At 39.9% G+C, this 25,972-nt stretch overlaps 1 protein-coding gene across 2 annotated transcripts in view; it reads left to right on the forward strand.

The window, feature by feature from the left end:
* The window catches only part of Kdm3a (lysine demethylase 3A), a 51,720-nt gene that overhangs the window by 7,672 nt on the left and 18,076 nt on the right, over nucleotides 1–25,972 (forward strand). For both annotated transcript variants that reach the window (XM_042690382.1, XM_042690383.1), the window contains 8 exons: nucleotides 3,240–3,342; nucleotides 5,934–6,058; nucleotides 6,327–6,399; nucleotides 6,499–6,587; nucleotides 13,538–13,701; nucleotides 16,619–17,139; nucleotides 22,312–22,516; nucleotides 25,533–25,747. In XM_042690382.1, the coding sequence (XP_042546316.1) occupies nucleotides 3,240–3,342; nucleotides 5,934–6,058; nucleotides 6,327–6,399; nucleotides 6,499–6,587; nucleotides 13,538–13,701; nucleotides 16,619–17,139; nucleotides 22,312–22,516; nucleotides 25,533–25,747 (1,495 nt within the window). The remainder of the gene's footprint in view (nucleotides 1–3,239; nucleotides 3,343–5,933; nucleotides 6,059–6,326; nucleotides 6,400–6,498; nucleotides 6,588–13,537; nucleotides 13,702–16,618; nucleotides 17,140–22,311; nucleotides 22,517–25,532; nucleotides 25,748–25,972) is intronic.

The following is a 25,972-nucleotide window of genomic DNA, read 5'->3' on the forward strand; positions in this document are numbered from 1 at the left end:
GCCTAAATGGTATAATACCAGCCTTGGATTGAGGAAGCTAAGGACAGTACCTAAGCCCTGAGTTCAAGCTGCAGTACCAATATGAGGAAAAAACAAAACAAAAAAAAGTGACTGTTCTGCCTGGGCTGGCTTTGAATCTCAGTCCTCTAGTCTCAGCCTTCTGTATAAATAGCTAGGATTACAGACATGAACCACCGAGTACCTGGGTACTTTTACAAACTTGTGTGTTCAGTCTGGTCTTAGACCCTGATTCTCTTGATCGCCACCTCTAAAGTAACTAGGATTACAAGCTTTCCTGTCACATCCAGCCAAATTTAATTGTAACCAAGACTGATGTATGTGGTAGCTCACATACATCTTGGCCCACACACAATTTGAGTTGCCTAATGCAGATTTCCAGCAGAACTCAAGGTAAATATACTTCTACCTTCTGTTTAGTTCTCACACTATAAACACACATGTCATTTTTCAGCTTATTTATTGCCACAGTTTTGTATTTTGTGTGTGTGATTTTACTGATATTTGTGTATGTGTGTGTGATTATGATTTTACTATTTAAAATGACTTCCAAAGTAGGATTGAAGTGGGCTGTTTGGTGTTCATAAGTGCAAGCAGGCTGTGTTAGATAAGTGAGTTTTTAGTGCTTTGGGCCATAATTTCAAGGGTGATGAATCAGCACAAGGCATCCTTAAACAGAAAACAAGGTGGTTATATATTGATAGTTGATGAAAATGTGGTTAGACACTCAAAGGCCTAAGTATCATTTTTCAGTATTTGCTAGTTTAGCTTTTTTTTTGGGGGGGGGGAAGGGCAGCAATCGTGGGGTCAGCCTGGGTGCTGTCCCTCAGCTCTTCAGCTCAAGATGAGCGCTCTACTGCTTGAGCTACAGTGCCACTTCTGGTTTTCTGGTGGTTTATTGGAGATAAAGAGTCTCAGACTTTCCTGCTGGGGCTGGCTTTTTGAACCATGATTCTCAGGTCTCAGCTTTCTGAGTAGTTAGGATTACAGGTGTGAGCCACTGGCACCTGGCTAGTTCAGTATTTCTTTTACAGCTTTATAAAACAACTAAGAATGACATTTGACAGTGTACATATATTCTTTCCAGTTGGCTCATAAACATCTTTTTCTTAACATTTAGGCTATTGGGTCTCTTGATTTATATATATGACTTAGGAAGCTATTGGGAGAGAATCACTACCTCCAAAATAGTGTTGGTTTTGTAGTAATACTCATGATACTTATTAATTTAATCCTCCTTACCAACTTGTGATTTGTGATTTCAGGTCTGTCTTACACCTGTAATGTAGAATTATTAAGCCTCCCTATTTCTGAAAGATAACTTTTGTGAAGTAGCTTCTGGATTACTGAATCTTTGTTGGAAAGCCCAATTCACTTGTTTTGTCTCTACTTGCATTCACTTTTACTTCCTCATCCTGGGAGTGAGTAGAAACAAGGCCTCTAATATAATTTCATGTGAACTTTATTTTGTAATGTTTGTATAGTTGGAACAATGAAGGATGCTTTTTACCTAAGTTAGATTCAGATAAAAGTTATCTTCATATGTTCACTAGGCATCTTAATGGTTTTTCTGTCTTAACTGGTAGGAAAACTTGTTCTTATGGACCAAGAACATGTAGCAGTGTTATGGAAGTTTTTACTGAATAATACTTCTTAGCATTATTTCAGTATTTACATTTTTCATGTGTCCAAGCTTTGCAGTTAAGCTAGAGCTCTTAGTTTGTTTTCTATGGTTGAAAAAGAACAATCTAGGTTAGTATAATTTTTTTGTTTTTCTGAGGAAGGGACAGTATGAGCTGTCAGCTTGAATTTTGTATAATAGAAATATATGATTGGATGCTTTACTCATAAGATTTAGTCAAAGTTCTCTTTAGGCGGCTTCTGCATGAAAAGTCATGTTGGAGGATATGATTGTCTTGTAGGATGCTTGCTCTGAGTAATGCAGATAACCTCTGAAAAAATTATTTGGCTTATGCAAAAGTTGGAGTTGAAACTTATGGTCTGCCTTTAGATTACATTTGATTCAAGTATATGGATAAGGAAAAAGACAAGGTGTCTAGTACCTGGCCATATATAATGAGCTCTAAATCTCAGGCAAGCTAGAATTAATTGTCCTTTATTAAAGAATCCTGTAGGGTACTTTCCATTAACATATTTTATCTTGTGGTAGGAGAATCCAATGGAAGTTTTTTAAACTGTTGCAGTTTAAGTGAATGAGAAAACCCTCCACAAATTCATGCATGACCCATTCTGAGAATTTGGAGCTTTTTATGGAAACTCTGGGTCTATCTGCTCTTACTTGGCTAAAGAAATGCATTTTTCAGACATGATCCCCTCTCTCCAAGAGACTAGGTTTTTTTCATTCCTAATCGGTGAACCATTCTTGGCCACTATGTAACCATTTCACAGTGGCAGGAAAGCGTGGAGTCCTCCTATTGGAACATGACTGTTTAAGCTCTTTTTTTTCTTTGCCCTCATAGAATTTGGGTTTGGCAGGTTATTTCTATTGACAGTTTCTGTATACATTTATCATAACTGGGTGTGCACACAAAACCAGAAGACTGTGGAATACTGCCAGGCATGGAGCTACTGCCAAGAACTGAGTGTTTCAAAACTTGCTTACTCTGAAGCCCTAGCTATTCATTCACATTTTCAGTTTGGGCCATCTTCCTTAACTTTTGTAAAGAAGGAGGCTTTTGGAATAGTAGTTTGGTTAAGTGAAAGTTGTATGAAGTAAATTGTTAAAAGTAATTTCCACAAATTGACAGTATACACCTTCCTTTCCTATGCCTACTACTGTGTCTTTTACCTCTTGAACTTGAATGAATTTGTGGCTTTTATATCCTTTGTGTTTGGGACATTTTGTGTGTGTGTGTGTGTGTGTGTGTGTGTGTGTGTGTGTGTGTGTGTTGAGATTTAGATTGGTCATTTTAGTAGTTAACGTTCCTATTATTTTCCATAACAAAAATTATATCATGCCTAAAATTATGCTTTGAGCTACTCTTAATATTTCCATGTTCCTTATTCAGATTGACTTATTTCTTCAGTCTGCCTATATGTTCTAAGGTTTTTGACTTTTCAACCTATTCAGTTCACTGGAGTTGTATAGCTAGATGCCATCAAATGGCTGATATTCTTTTTACCCATTTCCAAACTTCAAAACATGTCTACTGGAATTTTAAACAAAGCTTCTTATGTATAATAATCTTTGATTTTTACAGGATGTAAATAGTCTTCGGCTTTCCCTTACTGATAATCAGATCATCAGTAAAGAATTCCAGGCTTTGATTGTAAAACATTTAGATGAAAGCCACCTTCTACAAGGTATGTGTGTGATCTCCTGTTGGTTATAGTTTATGAAGTGGCCACTGATTAGTTTAGTAGAGGATAAGATTTAGCCCCTTTCATCGTTTTTTTGATTTTTTTTTTTTTTTTTTTTTTTGGTCCGGTGGGGCTTGAACTCTGGGCTTGGGCACTGTCCCTGAGCCCTTCAGCTCAAGGCAAGCGCTCTACCACTTGAGCCAAAGCAACACTTCTGATTTTCTGGTGGTTTATAGGACATAAGAGTTTCATGGACTTTCCTGCTAGGGCTGGCTTTGAACCTCAACCCTCAGATCTCAGCCTCTCCTTGGTAGCTAGGATTACAGGCGTGATCCACCAGTAACCGGCTGAAATTGGAAATTTCTTGTGCTAAAAATCAAAAATGTAAAATAACTTTTAGTTGCTTTCTCCAGATGACTTGGAGAATTTAGTTAATCTAAACCCTCTGAAATTTGAAAAGTTGAGAAGTTAAGTAAAAGTAAAAAGTAAAGTAGATTTTTTTTTTTTTTTTTTTTGGTCAGTTGTGGGGTTTGAACTCTGGGCTTGGGTGCTATCCCTCAGCTCTTCAGCTCAAGGCGAGCACGCTTGAGCCACAGCACCACTTCTGGTTTTCTAGTGGTTTATTGGAGATACTTTCCTGGTCTGGCTTTGAACCGTGATCCTCAGATCTCAGCCTCTGAGTAGCTAGGATTACAGGTGTGAGCCACCTGGCCTGCTTAAAAGTAGATATTTTAAAAGCTTATTTACATTTTGACATAGAATTTGATATGTTTGGAATTTCAGTCTTATAAAATTGGTAAGATAGCCAGGGGCCAATTGTTCATGCCTGTAATCCCAGCTACTCTGGTAGCTGAGATCTGATGGTCACATTTTAAAGCCAGTCTGGTCAGGAGGTCTGTGAGATTCTTATTTCCATTTAACCAACAAGCAGATCTGTGGCTCTAGTAGTAGAGCCCTAGCCCTGAGCAAAAAAGCTTAGGGACAGCACCCAGTCCTGAGTTTAAGCCCTTGGACATTCACCAAAAGAAAGAAAAAAAGGTGGTAAGGCATTTATTTGTAACCTGTATCCTATTTACTGTTACTGAATTTCTTAGTTTCATAGTCCTTTTTTTTTTTTTGGTTGTGGGTCTTGAACTCAGGGCCTGAGTGCTGTACCTGAGCTTTTCTGCTCAAGGCTAATGCTCTACCACTTTGAGCCACAGCTCCAGTTCCAGTTTTCTGAGGTTTAATTGGAGATAAGATTTTCCCACAGGCTTTGAACCATGGTCCTCAGATCTCAGCCTCCTGAGTAGCTAGGAATATAGGTGTGAGCCACCAGTACCCAGCTTCATAGTCATTTTTTTTTTTTTTTAGTCAAACTTAGCATTTTTCTTGGGATTCTTAAATTTGCTATTTCTGATTGCTTTGAATACTTGAACACTTCTTGGTCTGATACAACATGTAGAATAAATGTATTGCTATTATAAGTTAAATCTGTAGGAAATGGAGATTTAAAAAAAGTTTACAGTTTCTACTAACTTGGCAGAAATGTCTGTTTTTTTGGTTGTTTTTTTTTTTTTTTGGTCCGGTTGTGGGGCCTGAACTCTGGGCCTGGGCGCTGTCCCTCAGCTCTTCAGCTCAAGGCTAGCGCTCTACCACCTGAGCCACAGCGCCACTTCCGGCTTTTTGCTTATGTGGTGCTGAGGAATCGAACCCAGGGCCTCAGGCATGCAAGGCAAGCGCTCTACTACTGAGCCACCTTCCCAGTGCATGTTTTTTGTTTTTTTTTGTTGTTGTTGTTTTGTTTTTGTTGGCTGTGGGGTTTGAACTCAGGACCTGAGTACTATCCCTGAGCTGCTTTGCTCAAAATTAGTGCTCTATCATTTTTAGCCAGAGTGCCACTTATATTGTCTGGTGGCTAATTGGAGTTAAGAGTCTAGCAGGCTTTGAACTCCAGTCCTCAGATCTCAGCCTCCTGAATAGCTAAGACTAAAGGCATGAGCCACCAGTGCCTGGCTAGGAAATGTCTGTCTTTTTTTTTTTTTTCCTGTCAGTCCTGGGGCCTGTACTCTGGGCCTGGGCACTGTCCCTCAGCTCTTCAGGTAAAGGCTAATTCTCTACCACTTGAGCCACAGTGCTACTTCTGGCTTTTTCTGCTTATGTGATGCTGAGGTATCAAATTCGGCCTTATGTATACAAGGCAAGCACTCTACCACTGAGCCACCTTCCCAGCCCCAGAAATGTCTGTCTTATATTAAATTTTTTTATATAAAAAAAAGATTTTATGTTCACTTTTTTTTTTTTTTGGGTCCAGTCATGGGGCCTGAACTCTGGGCCTGGGCGCTGTCCCTCAGCTCTTCAGCTCAAGGCTAGCGCTCTACCACTTGAACCACAGCGCCACTTCCGGCTTTTTTCTTTTTGCTTATGTGGTGCTGGGGAATCGAACCCAGGGTCTCATGCATGCAAGGCAAGCGCTCTACCACTGAGCCACCTCCCTAGCCCTTAATGTTCACTTTTGACTACTGCATTAAAAAAGATTTGGGAATAGATTGTCTTCCATTATGATGCTTGTGGGAAATAATACAAATGGCTCTAAGAACTTTTTTCTTTTTTAGGTGATAAGAACTTGGTTGGTTCAGAAGTAAAAATCTATAGCTTGGATCCATCTACTCAGTGGTTTTCAGCAACTGTTGTAAATGGCAACCCAGCATCTAAAACTCTTCAAGTCAACTGTGAGGAGGTAAGATCATTTACTGGGCAGCATAACTATATAAGAGATATGTGACCTTCTGGGTATTAAACCCTTACTTTATAAAATGTTAACGCAAAAGTAGAAATGATTAAGAACTTGGAGGTAGGAGGCAGGGGTGGCAGTCAGGAGTTCCTAGTTTAATCCTCAAGTTAATATAACTGTTTTAAAGGATATTGTAAAGTACCCTATTGTTAGGATACTAGAACTAATTTTTAACATTCGTATTTAATTTTCCAATGTCGCTTTCATTTTTAAGATTCCAGCACTGAAAATTGTTGATCCAGCACTGATTCATGTTGAAGTTGTTCATGATAACTTTGTGTCATGTGGTAAGATGCGTTTTTGAATAAAATGTTTCTATATCTTCTCCTTTCCCCTCACATTAAGTGGAACAGGGAAGCCAGCTTAACTCTTTATATATATTATAGGTAATTCTACAAGGATTGGAGGTGTCAAACGCAAGTCTTCTGAGAATAATGGAACCTTGGTTTCCAAACAAGTAAAGTCTTGCTCTGAGGTAACCGTGATCTATTTTTGAACTTGTTGAAGCTTTCTTTAAAATTGCATGGCCAGTCTTTGGAGTAGTTGCATAGCTGTTTGTTCTACGCTTCTGTGCTGTCCTGTCAGTTTTTTATTGTAAGTTCCAGATCTTGGCCATAATTTCTACACTCAAGCAGATGGAGATAATATAAGTCTAGTTTCCTTTTTTTTTTTTTTGTAAAAGTGCATTTTGTGGCATTTAATGGAAATTCCCAGATGTGACAGTTTCACCATGTGGGGGGGTTTTGAACGTAAATTAAGTTGTGTGTGTTAAGAATGCCTGGCATGAGAAGAGGGGAAGAATCTTAGAATTCTGAAATAGGACCCTTATCCTCTTGATCATTTATGATTAGGTATACCTTTGGCTAAGAAAAATGTAGGCTTCTCTGGACACCGTATGGATTCTGTTGCTGGGTTTAATTTTCTTCTGAAATAGTTAACTATATTTGGATCAGGAAACTTCAGTTTGTCCTTCTGTCATAAAGCATAATATACTACAAGCAATTTTTAAACGTAGGAATCCAAAATCGCTAGGAAGAGTACTGCAATACTCTTTACAAAGCTCTGCTCATGATTGGAGTTTAGAATTTTGAAGTTGGCCATGATATTGATAGGATAGCATTTGAGGTGGAACCCAAGGGTCTGGGAGTGCAGGGCAAGAAACAAGATGTAGGTTAATCTAGATCAAGGCCAGGAAAGACCACAGCATTGACTAGAACCAAAGCAAGCACTGTGCTACACAAAGGTCTGTGTAGCTAGGCTGGCTAAGCCTTTTGTTTGTATAGGCAACAGGAACTTTGACTCTTCACTGAGGAGGAATTAACCATAGTGTTTAGAGCCTCTGTCTTCCCTTTCAGGGCCATAGGGTTGACCTCTTTCTTAGGTGAAGGCTCAGGTTGTTCAGGAAAGAATGAAGAGGTTATTATGGAAATTAGCATTATTTCCTCCTATTTTTGCCTTAATGTGCATGATAATTTCAAACATACCCATCCAAGAAACCAGAAAAAATTGGCACTTACTATATGCTGTATATGTGATCCTGAGGACTAAGAAGTTATCTAGAATTTGTCTCAAAGAACCTATAGTCTAGAGAGGAGGACACCCTGGTGAGGGTGTGCTCTGAGCAGGAATCGTGCAGCAAGCACCTTGGGAACATGTCCCATTTATTGAGTATAATTGTCAATGTTTATAGGAGATATGTGAAAAGAGACACACAAAGTCTGAGTTGCTGTTGGAGACAGGTATTGAGGAGTGTTTATAGACTTAAGTTCAGGAGATTTTAGCTTTACAGATAATGGATGATGGAAGGAGGTGTTAAGCAAGAACACAGGTTAGTGGGATTATCCATCATAAAAGAGTCTGAAGTGAGGCAGTGAGCTGAAAGGATGGAGAGCTAGTTACAGAAGGAAACACTTAATTTGGCTTGATAGAAGAATAGACCAAATGCAACATCTGCTCATAGAACACAATAATTTGTTTTGAAAGCTCAGAGTCATATGGTCAGGCGATCATTTACTGTGTTGAGTAGTCTTCTAGTATAGAAAAGTACTGAGTTTGTAGGAGTAGGGATAGCTGTTTTAGAAGGAAACTGAGAATGAAGCTCCAGGGAAGTAGCATTAAAGACTGTAAAAGAATGTTGAACAAGTGATTTCATACTCAGGCCCACAGAAGAAGCTTCTGGGTAATCCATTGTTGTTAGAAACTGAGAAAGTAGGTAAATTTTGATAGTAGATAAACTGTTACCCATCTAGAGGGTAGAGGCCAGTAAAGGCCAGTTTGGTCAAGTGTTTCCCTGTTGTGGAAGATGCATCAATGTATATACTTGGTGTGATGAAAAGGAGATTGTATGACATTGGGTTGGGCTTGAAGGGGTCAGGAAATAGGAATGGCATACTTGTTTGCATAGCAGAGGAACCAACCTGAGATACTGACAGAACTAAGGTCTTGGGGGAAGGTGCCAATTCTTCAGTGTTGAAGTGATCAATGATGGGAAACGTTACGGAGCCAGGTACATTTCTATACCCTTTAAGGAGGTGCTTGTGAAATCTGATACATACATAAGTGATCTCTGTCTGACTCTTGAGTTGAGGGAGCATGGTTTTTTTCAAATCTGTCTCAGCATGTTAAGTTTGTGTGCTATTGAATTGACAGATTGTTTGCCATTAGAAGAATAAGCCTAAACTTGGGCCTGGATATTAATTCCATAACTCTGCATTGAAATTGAGAACTGGAATTTCATGTTCTATTTTAAAAGAAATTGGAAGTGATGGATTTTTACCTGGCTATTAAAAGTTTTACAAGTCTCACTTTGTATTATTTCCTAATTTTTGGTTAATCTGGGAAAATGCAAAAAGAAAAGAAATTGTACATCTCAGAGACTCTGTTCATATCTTGCAATATTTTTCTCCTCTCTTTTATATTATGGAGGCTTGGTTCTTTTTTTGTTTGTTTTAGCCTCGATCCCTTGTGAATGTTTTCCTGATTAGCATTCTTTTTCAGTCTGGGTGATTCTTGTAGTCAGGCAAGTTGTGGCAACACTGGCCTGGCGTAGATTTCAAGAGGACTGAAGAGGTAAAGGAAGGTACCAGGGAGGTGCCAGGGATAGGTGCTGTGGGGGAAGAAAAACAGTTAGTGTATATATGAGTGAAAGGTGAGTATAGTAACACATTTGGCGCCATTCTCTGTGTGTGTGGACCCAGACGTGTTGGGCTGGCACAAGGTTTAGCTTTAAAGTGGACTTGTAGGAGTTTGGGAATAGGGAGGCAAGATTCTTGAGGTTAACAGCCAATCTTGTTTGCCAGTGAATCTGGCTCCTTGAAGGTCTTCTCTGCCTAGCAGACTATTTCTCAGAGTTATGACATTGCTTGCTTAATTGGGAAGAGTCTGCTGAGGAGTGTGAGCCAGCAGTGACCTTTTTAGAAAACTGTCATACACTCAATTATATTATCTCCATCTGCTGGCAGGGAGGAACTATTGCCATGACTGGTATAGAAGACCTTCAGGGAAACTCTACAGGTAAGAAGAAATTTTGCCCTTGTCTGGTCACAGGACAGTACAGAAGTATACACCCTTCAAGATGGGTTTGGGAATCAGGAGTCCTGTTCCTGTTGAACTACATCTTAGGAATGTTATAGGACACTTAAACAAAAGCACTCTTAAGTTAGACTAGGTATCACGTGATGACATAACAGCTTTTGTGCTATTTTTCTTTTAAAAATAGCTGATTTTTAGGGCTGATGATGTGGCTCAAGTGGTAGAGCGCTGCCTAGCAACTGCAGAGCCCTAGTTTAAACCCCATACCATGAAAAAAGAAAAAACATGAGAATGAGAGAATAGCTAGTTCCTTAAAATTTTAATATGCGTCAAGCACTGTTATAGAACACAGCCCTGTGACGTATGCTTAATTATTCTTTAGAGAAGTCAGTAATAGGTTACCAAGTGTCAAGAGACTGAACTCAAACCAAGGGAACATAAGGATTTGTTGTTCTTGCCCCCTGTGGTGTCACTACTCCCCCAAAACTTTCCTTCCTCCATTTCTCCTTCTAATGAATATTTACTGAATGTTTTATATGTGGGAGACAGTGATCTACAGTGCTGATTTACTACTGCTTGTGTCTTCAGGTGACTGGATTAATAAATGACTTATTTATAGCTACCCAACAATATGAAGTACAGACTGCATCCATGCACTCTTTCATTAGATTTGTGTGTGTGTGCGTGCGTGTGTGTGTGTGTGTGTGTGTATGTGTGCCTGTGTGCGCGTGCACGAGTCTTGGGGCTTGAACTTAAGGCCTGGGTGCTATCCTTGAGCTTTTTTGCTCAAGGCTAGTGTTCTACCACTTGAGGCATAGCTCTACTTCTGGCTTTTTGGTGGTTAGTTGAAGATAAGAGTCTCAGGGACTTTTCTGCCTGGGATGGCTTCAAATCATGAACCTCAGATCTCAGCCTCTTGAGTAGCTAGAATTACAGCTGTAAGCTACCAATCCTGGCTTCACTAGTTTTGTTTATTGAACATCTGCCATATATCTGAATGATGAATTCAGGTAGTGGACTCAGGATCAGGACGTCTGCATTGCATTGTAAGGAGACAGAAAGTATAAAAAGATAGTTTCATAGTGTGGCAAGTGCTGTGAAACATGTAAATCAAGGAAAATGAGGGTAAGGAAGTGGCTTTGGAACCAAGTTAGCAAACTTGAGAGTAAGTGGGTTGAACCAGCTGTGAAAACTGTTCAGGAAGAGGGAACAGCAAGGTACAAAGGCCATTCTAGAAAGTTCAGCCTTGTTTCAGGAGAGGAGGCCAATCAGTGTAGTTGGTGTGTACTGTGATTTGAAGCCAAGGTAGTTGGTATACTATAAGTCCAGGGGAGAGGAGGAGGATTAGAGGAGAGATATGGCAGAATGGGGGCCACATAGGATTCTAGTAGGCAGTGGAATGCTGTGGTCTAAATTGATTAATGTTTTATAAAGGTTGCTCTGTCGTAGAATATATTTTGGATATGAAGCAGAGGACTAGTTAGATCTGTCATCTAGGAGAAAGATGGTGGTTGGGGTGGTATGGAGAGATATGAACACTTCAAAGAATGTATACTTTGAAAATGGAAGCAGAATTTATTGATGTATTTTGTATGTGAAATATGAGATGCAGAGATTTGTTTGAGCAGCTTCATGGACATTGTAGAAAGTAAACATTTATACATAAGTTGTGATTTAATTTTTTTTTTGTTGGTCATGGGGCTTGAACTCTGGGCCTGGGCTCTATCCCTCACCTCTTCAGATCAAAGCTAGCGCTCTACCACTTGAGCTACAGCACCACTTCCGGTTTTCTGGTGGTTTATTGGAGATAGGAGTCTCATGGTCTTTCCTGCCTGGGCTGGCTTTGAACCGAGACCCTCAGATCTCAGCCTCCTGAGTAGCTAGGATTACAGACTTGAGCCACCAGTGCCCGGCATCACTTTGATTCTCTAGTGGGTTTATTGGCGATAAGAGTCTCATGGACTTTCCTGCCCGGGCTGGCTTTGAACCGTGATCCTCAGATCTCAGCTGCCTGAAAAGCGCTCAGCTGTGATATAAATTGTGTAGATATGTTTCTTCCAGAGAATAATGTAAGGAAAAATATTTGTGCATCAACTCTATAAACATTCAAAGTACAGAAGGTGTGGGAAGAAAGTTGCTTGCTAAAAGGAAACCTTAATTTTTTAAGCATTTTTGTAATGATTTGGCAGTTAAACGTGGGTACACTAACCTCAGACGATTGTCACCTGAGGAATGTAAACTAGTATTATTAAAGGGATTTTTTTAGAGGTAAACTTAGTTTTTTTAAAGGATTCGGAAGCCAACTCAGAGGTAAAGTTGATGAATCCCGGGTATAGCAAACCCCCCCACCTCCTGTGTAAACAACTAAACAAAAGTATATAAAAAAATAGGCCTTCTAAAGAGAACACTAAAGTATTATTTAACCAAAATTAGATTGACAAAGAAAAGTACAATGTTTAATCAGATCAGTATAAAAATAGTTTTATTACTGGACATTGTAGAGCCTAACTGTATTCCCAGTTAAGAGATGGAGATAGGAGGACTGCCAGCCTGGATATCAAGCCCCTATCTCAAAAGTTGAGCGTACCTATGGTCTGAACTACCTATGAGGTGGAAGAGACAAGAGGACCACAGTGGAAGGCCAGCCTTGACAGAGTATGAGATTCTAATTGAAAAGCAAAAAGGAGCTGGGTGCCGGTGGCTTACTCCTGAATCCTAGCTACTCAGGAGGCTGAGATCTGAGGATCGTGGTTCAAAGTCAGCCGGGCAGGGAAGTGTGAAACTCCTATCTGCAATAAGCCACCAGGAAACCAGAAGTGGTGCTGTAGCTCAAGTGGTAAGAGTGCTAGCCTTGAGCTGAAGAGCTGAGGGACAGCCCTCCGGCCCAGAGTTCAAGCCCCACGAAGGACAAAAAAAAAAAAGAAAAGAAAAAAAAAGGACCAACATGTAAAACTATATTCCAAATTGTCAGGTTTTATAAACTTCCTATGTAACTTTCTACGTAAATTTTCTATGAAAATTTCTATGTAACATTTTGAAGTTAATTGCTAAAAGATGGGAAAACTGATGATTCTTTTCAGTTTAGATGTGCAAAGGTCAGTTGTGAGGTGAAATGCCTAAGCAAGGCGTATTATCTAAGCATTAGTGAAGAGTCCGATAAAGATGAGTAGATTGATTCCACATGCTCAGCCATGTAGAAGAGATCTACTCTTTCTTCATGGTGGAAAGTTTTACTTTTGTGGAGAGTATGAACTGGTAAAGAAGTGGATCTGATACTTAATTTTTTTGAAAAGGGAAGAGAAGATGTTCATCTTTGTCCCATAGTCCTGTCATGACTTAATATTTTTACAGTGTGGGATGACCCTTATGACTTGGTGAGGCATGCAAGAGCAAGAGCCATGTCCTTAATCTTTATTGCATTGCAAACGCTTACTGTGGCACACAGTAGGTATCACTGCCTACAAGAGTCCTATCTGGTCTGGTCGCCTGCCAGTCTACGCAGTAAGTGCGTGCTGGGTAATCAAGCTATGTCAGAATGAATGCATGTGAAGCTGCCACCACTGAAACTGTCCCTAACAAGTTCACGTCTGTGCATTGCGTTATTAGAGTAATTGTCCCACGTCTTATGTTCTTCCCGGCATAATGATGGGTCTGTAAAAAGATCAACTTGTGATCTTTGATTAGAAACATTTTACATTTTGTGAAAAAGTAGAGTGGATTATTTCTAAACTTCAGTATATGAGTCCTTAATTTTATAAAGTTTATCGCTTGCTAGTCTTTATATGGTGCTTGTGTAGTAGTAAATCAAGGACATGATCTTGAATTTCATTAGCACTTCATAATTTCCCAACAAGGGACTTTGCATTTAATGTCTGTTGGTTTGCTATCTTTTAGGCCTCTCCTAATGTGTGTCCTGTACAGTCTGTGCCTACACCAGTGTTTAAGGAGATCCTGCTTGGCTGCACTGCAGCAACTCCACCTAGTAAGGACCCAAGGCAGCACAGCACTCCCCAGGCTGCCAACTCACCTCCTAACCTAGGAGCAAAAATTCCTCAAGGGTGAGTCTTGCTTCTTAATACATAATCATCACAATCAGCGTAGTAAATCATCATAATGAAATGCATTTTACTCTTGGCTCATTGTCTCTATTTTAGATTGGCCAGAGAGGTGGTGGTAGTGGTTGTTTTTGCAGGCGTTCCTAAGAGGAGAGACAGATCAGGTGCCTTTAGAGATAAAATCATGGAAGACATGGAAAGAACAACGTAGAAAACAGGATAGAAGTGAAGGGCACATGCTTTTTTGACTGGCTGTTGCTCTGAGGAGTGACTGAACTGTTGAGTACTCTTAAAATTTGGAGCCTAGTTGTCAGTGTTTCAGGAAAAGGGAGATTGAGATAGGTGTGAGATTGGGGGATGAGGGAGAGTGGCAACAGAGAGAGTTGATAGATGAGATGACTCTCCAAGTACAGGTAGGAAGTGTGGCAATCGAGGAGATTGTAGGAATAAAAGAAGCAATAAGTACTCTTATTGCAGGTGGTGTGAAAACAAGAAATGGGAAGTTTAACCAAAGATTTGAAGTTTCGAAGTTTGAGAAAGGGAAGAACCTCTTAATGGAGGGGTGAATCAGATGTGGGTTTGGAGAGCTGAGCACGGTGGTTCCCTAGGAAAAACGTGGGCAGTCTGTGAGGGAGTGTGGAGGATAGTGACAGTGGACACAGTGTCCAGATGTGGAGGATCAGTCATAATAGAAGAGAGAACAGTAGGACTGTTTATTAATATCCAAGCAGAGATTGTTAATCTGAATGTTTAAGAAATTCTGTGGATAAAATTCTGGCTTAGAATAGGTAAAAAGAAATGTCATGGAATTAAAAGCTTTAGGATGAATTATAGAGGGAAAAAAAAGTTTTTCTGTATATATCACTAATAAGATGTGAGAGGAAATACTCTGTGTACAAGTTCTTCTACTTGCTTTGAGCCCTGCCAACTCCTGGTTGCATGTTATTCATAAAAGGACAAGGTTTTGTTTTTGTTTTTTTGGGTCCGGTCGTGGGGCCTGAACTCTGGGCCTGGACGCTGTCCCTTAGCTCTTCAGCTCAAGGCTAGTGCTCTACCACTTGAGCCACAGCGCCACTTCCAGCTTTTTTTCTTTTTGCTTATGTGGTGCTGAGGAATCGAACCCAGGGCCTCATGCATGCAAGGCAAGCGCTCTACCACTGAGCCACCTTCCCAGCCCCAAGGACAAGGTTTTTGCTGCTGCTGATTTGTAGGGTTTGTTTTGATTTTTTTTTTTTTCTGCCAGTCATGGAGCTGGACTCTGGGTTGGGGCACTGTCATTGAGCTCCTTTTTGCTCAAGGCTAACCCTCTACCACTTGAGCCACAGAGCCACTTCTGGCTTTTTCTGAGTAGTTTATTGAAGATAAGAGTCTCACTGTATTTCCTATCTGAGCTGGCTTCAACCCATAATCCTTTGATACCAGCCTTGTGAGTAGCTAGGATTACAGGCATGAGCCATCAGTAATCAGCTCAAAATTTTAATACACATAGATCTTGACATGTTTTCCTAACATGAGATTGAACAAGGCTTGGTAAGAACAAGAATGCTAGTTACGTTTTTTAAAATCTAATTTTTGTTATATAAGAAAAGTAAATTCAGCAAAAAAAAAAGAAACTTAGGATGATTAGCCTTGACTTTTAATTTTGACTTTGATTGCTGAGTGTATATTTTTTTTGTTTCATATAACATTTATTTTTGTGGGAAAGCCAAGGTTCCTTATGCTGTAAGAACAGGCAAAGCAGTTGAGGCTTTATGAGAACCTGAATTAGAGTTAAGGATGCCCTTTTTTGAGTGTTCACATACTTGTACGGAGCTATTGGCTGAACTGAGTGTTGACTCCAATTTGCAGAGATTACCCTACTTTTTTTTTTGTTGTTGATAGTGGGCCTTGAACTCTGGGCTTGGGCACTATCTCTGTTCTTCAGCTCAACTCAAGTGCTCTACCACTTGAGCCATAGCACCACTTGCTCTAACACTTGAGCCATAGCACCACTTGCGGTTTTCTAGTGGTTTATTGGAGATAAGAGTCTCACGGACTTTCCTGCTCAGGCTGGCTTTGAACGGTGATCCTCGGATCTCAGCCTCCTGAGTAGCTAGGATTGCAGGCATGAGCCACCAGAGCCCGGCTTACCCTACATTTTTTTTTTATCATAAGCAGTTTTCTCTTTCATGCTGGTTGAGTCTAAGGAGTCTAACTGCTATTACTACTTGAGAAGAAAGTACCTTTGTCTCTGTCTGTCTCTGGCTCTCTTCCTCTTTGTCTGTCTGTCTCTGTTTCCCCTTCCCTTTCTTCCTCATTAAAAGAAGTTCTTGCCAAAACTTTTTTCTTTTCTTTTCTTTCTTTCTTTTTTTTTTTTTTGTCAGTCGTGGGGCTTGAACTCTGGGCCTGATCGCTGTCCCTCAGCTCTTCAGCTCAAGGCTAGCACTTTACCACTTTAGCTACAGTGCCACTTCCAGTTTTCTGGTGGTTTATTGGAAATAAGAGTTTCACGGACTTTCTTGCCCAGGCTGGCTTTGAACTGGGATCCTCAGATCTCAGCCTCCTGAGTAGCTAGGATTACAGGCGTGAGCCACGGGCACTTGGCTTTTTTTTTTTTTTTTTTGGTCATGGGGCTTGTACTCAGGGCCTAGGTACTGTCTGTGAGCTCTTTTGCTCAAGGTTAGCACTCTACCACTTGGAGTCATGGCTCCACTTCTGGTTTTCTGGTGGTTAATTGGGGAGAAAGAGTGTCATGGACTTTTCCTGCCTGGGCTGGCTTTGAACCACAATCCTCAGATCTTGGCCCCTGAGTAGCTAGGATTACAGGCATGAGCCCAGCGCCTGGCTTAAAGCTTTATCTTTAAGGAGAGAGAAACAAATTACTTTTGGATGATAAGAGAGAAATGAGACTTAGATACTGTTTTTCCCTTACGTTTTTCAGATGTCATAAGCAGAGTTTACCAGGAGAACTTTCTTCGTGTCTCAATACAAAGCCCGAGATACTGAGAACAAAACCAGATGTCATCTGCAAATCAGGATTGCTCTCTTCAAAGTCTTCTCAGGTTGAAACTGCAGAGCCGAAAATTCTGAGTGAGCCCAAAGGTAGCTTTATTCAGCCTAAGACAAACTCTGATTGGGAGAACAGATTGGAATCTCTTCCACGTCCATTGACTGGCCTTCCTAAGGAATGCTTACCTCCAAAGGCTTCTTCTAAAGCTGAGTTGGAAATTGCCAGTACTCCCGAACTTCAGAAGCACCTACAACATGCACCTTCCACATCAGATGGCCTTTCAAATAAGCCAGAATTGAAAGCAGGTGTTAAGAGTGATGGCCCTAATTGCTGTGCAGAAAAAAAGATAGTACCTTCAACTTTAGGTTGCCGGTCACAAAACTTAAAGGAAACATCAGTAAAAGTAGAAAATGAAAGCTGTTGTACAAGAAGTAACAATAAATTTCAGAATGGTAAGTGTTTCTAAATACCTTTATTGGTAGGATATACACACGACAGGTTTTTCTGTGTGTGTGACATTGGAATTGGAACTCAGGACTTTGCATCACCTTGCCCTTCTTGCTGCTGCTGCTCTACCACTTGAGCTATGCTTTCTGCCTGGGCTTGCTTTGAGCCATGATCCTTCACAATTGCAGCCTCCTGAGTCGTTAGGATTATAGGCATGAGCCAGTAATGCCTGGCTAACATTTCTTATCTTGTAATTAAACATATGAAAATGACTGTAGAAGGAAATTCAAAGAAGTTGTATTATACAAATAATTAATGTCTTATGAATTTGTACAGTGCCTACTAACATTTTAAAGTTTGACAGGATTCCAGCATATGCATTCGCTTTTTGATTTGGTTCTTGTGAGGTGGGTAACCAGGTTTCTAATTGTTCATTATAAGAAAATGTTTTGAAACAATCAAAAATGATCTGGTGATTGCATTATAGTTGTCACTGTCTCTTTGTAACATCCATGTTGGAGGAGATGGCACCTCATGTTTACACAAGTAGCTCAGAGTAAAGGGGTTTGTTTGATGGTCTTCGGGCTCAAACTCTGGGTGTGGGCGCTATCTCTAAAATCCTTTTTGCTCAAGGCTAGTGCTCCACCACTTGAACCAAGGTGCTACTTCTGCTTTTTCCATGATTAATTGGAGATGAGTCTCCTGGACTTTCCTGCCGGGGATGGCTTTGAATTGTGATCCTCAGATCTCAGCCTCTTGAGTAGCTAGGGTTATAGGTGTGAGCCACTGGCGCCCAGCTCAGATTTTAAATCTTCTAAGAAAAATGAGAAGAGGGGGGCAAGGGGTGTGGCTCAAATGGTGGTAGAGTACCAGCTGTGCAAGGTGGTCAACTGAATGCCTCCCTGCCTGGCAAGGAGAACTTTGAACTGGAGTTCATACCTCAGTAAAAAGAATCTGCATCTTTAACACTGAAAAAGGGGACCTTTGGTTAGTGATGTTGAGGAGATAGCTGCAGTACCAAGCCAAGTCTTCCTTAAAGGGGATATCTTGCTATACTCAACTATTAAAACCTCCTAACCATTTTCTTCTAAAGAAGTTGCTACATTATATTTCATACTACCTGTTGAGCAACCTTAATTCAAAAGTGTAAAATCCTCTATAGTTTCTTTCCAGGGTCCCACACACTCACAACTAGTATGAACTTCTGCACCTGACCTTACCTGGTAGCTTGCAGTCATAATGTAATGCTAAAAAAATTGTGTGAAATCACCTTAAAGGCTATGTCTTTAAAATGCATATGATAATAGTTGAATTTTGTATTTAGATTTGGGTCTCAGTATATGTAATAAATAATGCCTTATATATAATAACCCCAATCTATTACAAAGTCAGAAATTTGCAACATTTCTTATGCTAAGCATTTTGGCTAAGGGTTAATCAACCTATACTTTTTATTTAAAGGATGCATTACACTGATTGTAGTTATTAGAAGCTCTTACTAGAATAAGAAGGATGAATGGCCCTGGCTTGTCATACAGGTTTAGAACTGCTACAGTTTAAAGATACTGTTTGATAACTGAATTGTCAGCTGTGTGGCAAAGTCAGGTTGGATTTGAAGTTTTTTTTTTATTTTTATTTTTATTTTTGTTGGTTGTGGGGCTTGAACTCTGGGCTTGGGCGCTGTCCCTGTGCTCTTCAGCTCAAGGCGAGCATTCTACCGCTTGAGCCACAGCGCCACTTCCGGTTTTCTAGTGGTTTCTTGGAAATAAGAGTCTCACAGACTTTCCTGCCCGGGCTGGCTTTTGAACCATGATCCTCAGATCTCTATCTCTTGAGTAGCTAGGATTACAGGTATGAGCCACTGGGACCTGGCTTGAAATTTTTTTTTTTTTTTGAGGGGGGAGTCCGGTCGTGGGGTCTGAACTCTGGGCCTGGGTGCTGTCCCTCAGTTTTTCAGCTCAAGGCTAGCGCTCTACCACTTGAGCCACAGCGCCACGTCCGGCTTTTTTCTTTTTTGCTTATGTGGTGCTGAGGAATCGAACCCAGGGCCTCCGGCATGCAAGGCAAGCACTCTACCACTGAGCCACCTTCCCAGCCCTTGAAGTTTTTTTAAAGTGGGAAACAATGGAATGGAATCTCCACCAAAAATCAAAACCTCATTCTGTTGGATTACTAAAGGAGCTTATCCAAACTAGCTGAAACTTAAGGACAAATTGGATTTGACTAGAGTGTTTTTTAGTCTATGCTTTACTACTATACTAGTTGGAAGAATGGAAAGAAAAGCTTTCTTTGCCTAGAGGTTCTTGTAGCCCAGAATCTTCATTCTTGAGGCTTGTTACCTTACGTAACTATTAAGTTTGCATAAAATAAACTGAATCAGATGATTAATCATATTGTTCCTTAGGAGTTTCTCCCAAAGAAAATCAGTATTCATTGCTGAGTATTAGTTCTATTTCTTTATATTCTTTTAAGTCATCAGCCTTCACACTAAGCTGGAATGATTGTTCTCACAAATGAGATTTCTCAATCATTTTAATTTTCTCATAAATCAGTTTATATGCAGTAACAGTCAAAAAGATAAAAACCTGACTGGTATACAAATGAGTTCGAGAGTCCAACTTTGTCTTAGTATGTGTATGTACAGTCATTCCCTAGCTTTACATGATTCCATCATTTTAAAGGAAAAACTTAGTCATACCTGTGGGACTAGCATATCCTGCCATCTGTAATGACTGGCTGAGGAATGAAAGTACAATTGGAAACCCATCAGAGTCTATGCTGGTACAGAAAGACTTAATTCAAGAGGGTTCTGTTCTCTTGCTCTACCTGGGGCTAGGAAGCAAAAGCCAGTTAGTGTCAAACAGCTGTCTTCTTTTTTCTGTTCCATATTAGATGAATAGCTTCTCAAAGGGGGCTCTACTCTGAATCGAGAGAATTACTGATAGAATCAATGTTTTTCTCCTCACCAAAATTAGTACATTTAGGCAGTTCAACTTGTGTGTTACTAAAAACACTACATTTAGGCAGTTCAACGTGTATCACTAGATATTTCCTTTTTAAAAGGGATTGGAATACATACATACTGTTTAGACTCTTAACTGTAATCTGTGGAAATCTGGCCTACCTATTGAAAATGATGTCTGGGTTTTTTTTTTGTACATGATCAGGACTTGAACTTGGTATCTGAGACTTTTACTCATTGGCTATTGTTCTACCACCTAAGTCATGCCTACAACCCAGAAAATAATGTCTTTTAATATTAGTAGTTAAAATTCCTCTCTGAACTAAGATATTTGTTCTGATTTCTTTATCCTTTCTTTCACTCTTAACTGAATAAAAATGATTTAATAAGAAATCAAGGACTGACAGCATAGTTTAGCATTTTACCACGAGACGAAGTCCTGCTTTAAGACAGAGTGGAAAGCCTATAATCCTAGCTACTCAGGAGGCTGAGATCTGAGGATCGCAGTTCAAAGCCAGCCCGGGCAAGAAAGTCAGTGAGACTATCTCCAATAAACCACTAGAAAACCAGAAGTGGCGCTGTGGCTCAAGCGGTAGAGCGCTCCCCTTGAGTTGAAGAGCGCAGGAACAGCGCCCAAGCCCAGAGTTGAAGCCCAATGACTGACAAAAAAAAGAAAGGAAAGGAAAGATTAGGCCACCTCTAAGGTAATTACTGATACTCATTTCATATAAAACTTACTTGTGGGATCTTGCTTCAAATTTTCTCTAAAACTGGACTTTCTCATATGACTTAGCTGGTTTCCCCAGAAGTTGTTTTGGGTTTTTTTTGGGGGGAGGGGGTGGGGAGGCCAAGGGTTGTGCTGGTGGTATTTCTTTTTTGGGGGGTGGGGGGGGTCATGGGACTTGAACTCTGGACCTGGGTGCTGCCCTGAGCATTTCTGCTCAAAGCTAGTGCTCTTCCATCTTGAGCCACTTGCAGTTTTTTGGTGGATAATTGGAGATAAGAGTTTCACAGACTTTTCTTCCCAAGCAGGCTTGGAACCTGGAGCCTCAGATTTCAGCCTCCTGAGTAGCTAGGATTACAGGTGTAAGATTGGCACCTGACTGGGTTTTTTGTTGTTGTTGTTCATTCTGGTCTGGTCTTGTCTTGTCTTGTCTTTTTGCCTAATCTACTTCTCTCAGCTCCATTAGAACTCAGAGGAAAGGTGTCTTCTATTTTCTGTGAACTATTTATTTTAGGGTCTTGGCTATGGCTGGATTCCATTCTGTATTGAGTTAACACAGCAATTACTTTTTGCTGTGATATCTCTACCTTTACTCTTTTTCTTTTTTTGGGGGGGGGGGGGTCCGGTCGTGGGGCCTGAACTCAGGGCCTGGGCACTGTCCCTCAGCTCTTCAGCTCAAGGCTAGTGCTCTACCACTTGAGCCACAGCACCACCTCGGCTTTTTTCTTTTTGCTTATGTGGTGCTGAAGAATCGAACCCAGGACCTCATGCATGCAAGGCAAGCACTCTACCACTGAGCCACCTTCTCAGCACCTTTACTCTTTTTCTTTAGAAGCCCTGGTAACATTTCCTTTTTAGTTCCCATACCAAAATTGCAAGTTAAAATTAAAAACCGAAGTTTACTCAGAGTCTTGTCTTTAGCCAGTCCTGAATGGAATATTTCTGTAGAGGAAATGGAAGCATGTCTATATCTTCTGGAGGCATGTAGATGATAACTCTTAGTTCATAGACCAAGAGGTTATACAGGAAACCTTTTAGGGTTTTACATTTAGAATGGTAAGTTTTTATTTAGAGTACTTTATATAGAACACATCGTAAACTGTTTTTGAGTATGAATATGGGAAAAACCAATATCCACAAAGTCAGATCTCTGTAGAGGCGAATTTGGAAAAGTCTTCTTAACATGTCTTACTTACATCAAGAGTTGGGAATAGCAATATATACACTAACCTGGAATTGTGAGTGGCTGTTGAATTTAGGGTTGTAGCTTGCCAAATGGATTCACCAAATGAGAATTTTTAAGGGTAGCAGATATTCCCAGTTTCTCTGATAATTGTTTTAAGCTAGTTTTTAGAAATTACAACTGAGCTAGGAATGGAAAGGGATTCTTTTTTCCCCCTTTGGGAACATATGCTTTTTGGATAGAATTCAGTCAACTATTGATGTGATATTCAGAAACTGAGGAACTCTGATCTTTAACGTTTGTCTTAGCCCCAGCCAGGAAGTCAGTTTTGACAGACCCTGATAAACTCAAGAAACTGCAGCAGAGCGGAGAGGCCTTTGTTCAGGATGACTCCTGCGTGAACATTGTGGCCCAGCTGCCTAAGTGTCGGGAGTGTCGCTTGGACAGTCTGCGCAAGGATAAGGAGCAGCAGAAGGACTCGCCTGTGTTCTGTCGCTTCTTTCATTTCAGGAGGTGAGGCATTTGGGAAAACGCATTTAATCGGTCTTGGCTGTATTTCATATATCTTTTTCTCTCCTATCAACAACAAGTGTAGAATGTAGAAATTGTTACTTTCAAATGTATTTAGAAGTCTAGATATTACTGGATATTTTCTTTTTGACTTTTTTTTAATGAAGATTAAATATCTAAACTTGTATTTCTAAAAGTAACATCATTGGAAAATGCTGAAGAATCTGGAAAACCACCACAAATAACTACTGTTAACTTCTCAGAGCAGTTTTAGTGTTTGCATGGTCCTAAAGTGTGTTCAGTCATACCTAGTTGCTATTACAGACACTAAATCTTACCCTTACTAAGAATCTTTTGATTATGTATAAAGAACCCATTACAAATTACTTTGACCAGCTAGCTCCCTCACAGGTATATAGATCATCCTACTTTTTTTTTTTTTTTTCGTTTTTACTACTAGAAAATAGTATAAAATGTATTATCTTCCAGTCTACATCTCTGTTTTACTTTGGAAGGATTCCTAGAAGTGGCATTAGTAGGTTAGAAAGTGTGTGTGTCAAGACCAAATTGTCCTCCAGGAGTATTACACCAGAATTTCATGCCTGCTGGCTGGGTCAAGCACATGTCTCTGCTAGCTGAGAGATAACTTAAAAGATTTGCTTACATTTTTAAATAAACTTTCATGTTCATATTATGTTTGTCAGTCATGGGGCTTGAACTCTGGGCTTGGGTGCTGTCTCTGTGTTCTTCAGCTCAAGGCGAGTGCTCTACCACTTGAGCCACAGCACCACTTCTGGTTTTCTAATGGTTTATTGGAGATAAGAGTGTCATGAGCTTTCCTGTCCAGGCTGGCTTTGAACCATGACCTTCAGATCTCAGCCTCCTGAGTAGCTAGGATTACAGGCTTGAGCCACTGGCACCCGGCTCCATATTATATTCTTTTAATTGGCAAATTCATTTTCTTTAAATTCCTCTATCTTAAGTGAAGAAAAGTATATTCTTTCATTTTTGTTGAAACATAATAGTCCTGTTTGGGTGTGGTTAATTTTAGATAGAATGGGCTTTCTCAGAATTGGAGGTATTTTCAGGCCCAAATGGTTATAAACAAGTGTGTTCCTTTAATTTTTTTCATGTTCTTTAGAATCTAACTTAAAATCTTAAATGAAAAAAATGGTGGCACTGCACAGGTAATTTAGATTAAAGATTCCTCTCCGGTATTAGGAGAATGAGATTTGAAATCGTTTGTATACTACACTCACTTGACAAGTCTGTTAGTAATTTTTTTATTCAGGCTTATTTGGTGAGGGAGAGAGTCTTTAGATACTAGTTTGGCCCATTCATTCCTGAGTGAATTGCTAACCCACACTGTTTAAAGTGTGGGTAGCATTTAGAGCTGTGATACTTTCAACATCTGTTCACATATTCACATGTTAAAATATATTCTGAATAACACCTGGCCCAGAATAGTTTCACATAAAGGTTAGCTCTATTCTAACTTCCTCTCAGGATAATTTTTTTTTCTTACCCAAATGTGTGTTAAGATGAATAGGAATTTGAACTTAAACCACAAAATGGTATATGCTTATACAAGTCTGTGTGAGCCCGTTACAGACTTAACCATACGGCGTTGTGGCTCCTGTGCTGTGAAATGTGGAGCTGGGATAGAGAGAGATTAGGGTTTTTTCTTTGTAATATGAGGGTTTGCTTTATTTTGTGCTGTTTAGAAATCATTCATTTTATGGCTTTTGTTCTTCAAAGTTTTGATGACTTTAAAGGAAAAGTGCTGTTGCTTAGTGTTCATCCTATGAACTTGTTTCTTTAGTAAAAAGAATAGCATAGTTTAACTTTTCCCCCTGATGTTTAGAGGGTGTAGTATGGTTGTCATTAGCTTCTTCATCAAATTCCTTGCCCTCTAAACATGGTTAAGATAAAATAGGAATGTGTTACCATTAGCTCCCCCATTGAAATGGCTTTGAAACTTGTTTTTCAATATTATGACTATGTCTCATCTTGGACTCTGAATTAAAAGCTTGCTTCCCTTTTGGACTGCTTGAAATAAATTTGTTGTTTTAATAATGCTTCATGTTTTTTCCTATCAGTGCATCCTAAACTTTTGGAAAATGATTGTCTAAAACTTATTTTGTGTATCTCATAAACTCATGGAGTTTTCATATTTAAGCCATTGCTTAATGAAGAGATGAAGGCTTTCAGAAGCTGACCTAACTTACAAGTTCTCCAACTTCTTGCTGGTCTTACCTACACGAATAAAAATATCTTCTGTTTAATTTGTCTATTGAAAGCAAATACTGAGAAGCCAGGCACCAGGTAGTTCATGCCTGGAATCCTAGCAAGTCAAGAAGGCTGAGATAGGAAAATCATGGTTCAGAGCCAGCCAAGGCAGAAAAGTCCATAAGAGTCTTATCTCGAATTATCCACTAAAAAGCTGGAAGTGGAGCCGTGGCTTAAGTGGTAGAGCAGCAGCCTTGAACAAGAAACTAAAGAACAGTTTAAGCCTCAGTACCAGCGCACACAAAAAAGAGAAAAAGCAATCAAGCAAATACTGAGAATTGCATTTTGTTTCACTTAGGAAATGCATCCTATATCAATGCTGCTTCTCATCCTAGGAGCTTACATTACACTAGGATCCCTGTGGGCTCTGAATACCTCCTGGATCAATATCATTGCTTTGGTGACTGTCCAGAGGTCTCTTCTTGTGGAGCATTATTTTTGAAGCCGTTGTTGTGTTTAGATCTGATTAGATTATTCATCACCTCATTTGTCAGCTTTCTTGTAGTGACTTAGGGACTGTTCTTGCTGTTGAAGCCTACATCCACTTTATTGAATAATTGTCTTTGGAGATAGTCTCTAGCTTGTCTTTTGGGAAGAGGGCCTGCTTTTTTAAACAGTCACTCTAGAGACATTATGAAGTAATTGGCTACAGCATCCATGAAGAGTAGAGACAACTGGGAATGACTTTATTGATTGAAATTATAAATCCATTTTTTTGTTTTCCCCATAGATTGCAATTCAACAAGCATGGTGTGTTGCGGGTAGAAGGCTTCTTAACACCAAACAAATATGATAGTGAAGCAATTGGCTTGTGGCTGCCTTTGACCAAAAATGTTGTGGGAACTGACTTGGACACAGCAAAGTATATCCTGGCCAACATTGGAGACCACTTCTGTCAAATGGTGATTTCTGAAAAGGAAGCTATGTCAACTATTGAGCCACACAGTAAGAGCATCTCTTAAGGGGCAGGATATTTGACTCCCACCTGATTTTTTTTTTTTTTTGACACCCCTGGGTCCCAAAGTTGCATGGGTTTCAATTTCACCAGAAATGTAGATGACTTTGATAGAAGGAGGAGAGATAGCAATTTTCCTTTTGCAACAGTTTTCCTCAGAGTTGGCCACTCATCTGTAAGGATGTATTTGGGAATATTATCGAAGGAATAGAGCT

Source organism: Dipodomys spectabilis, unplaced genomic scaffold (genome assembly GCF_019054845.1).
Source record: "Dipodomys spectabilis isolate Male_0828 unplaced genomic scaffold, ASM1905484v1 ptg000137l, whole genome shotgun sequence".
NCBI lineage: Eukaryota > Metazoa > Chordata > Mammalia > Rodentia > Heteromyidae > Dipodomys > Dipodomys spectabilis.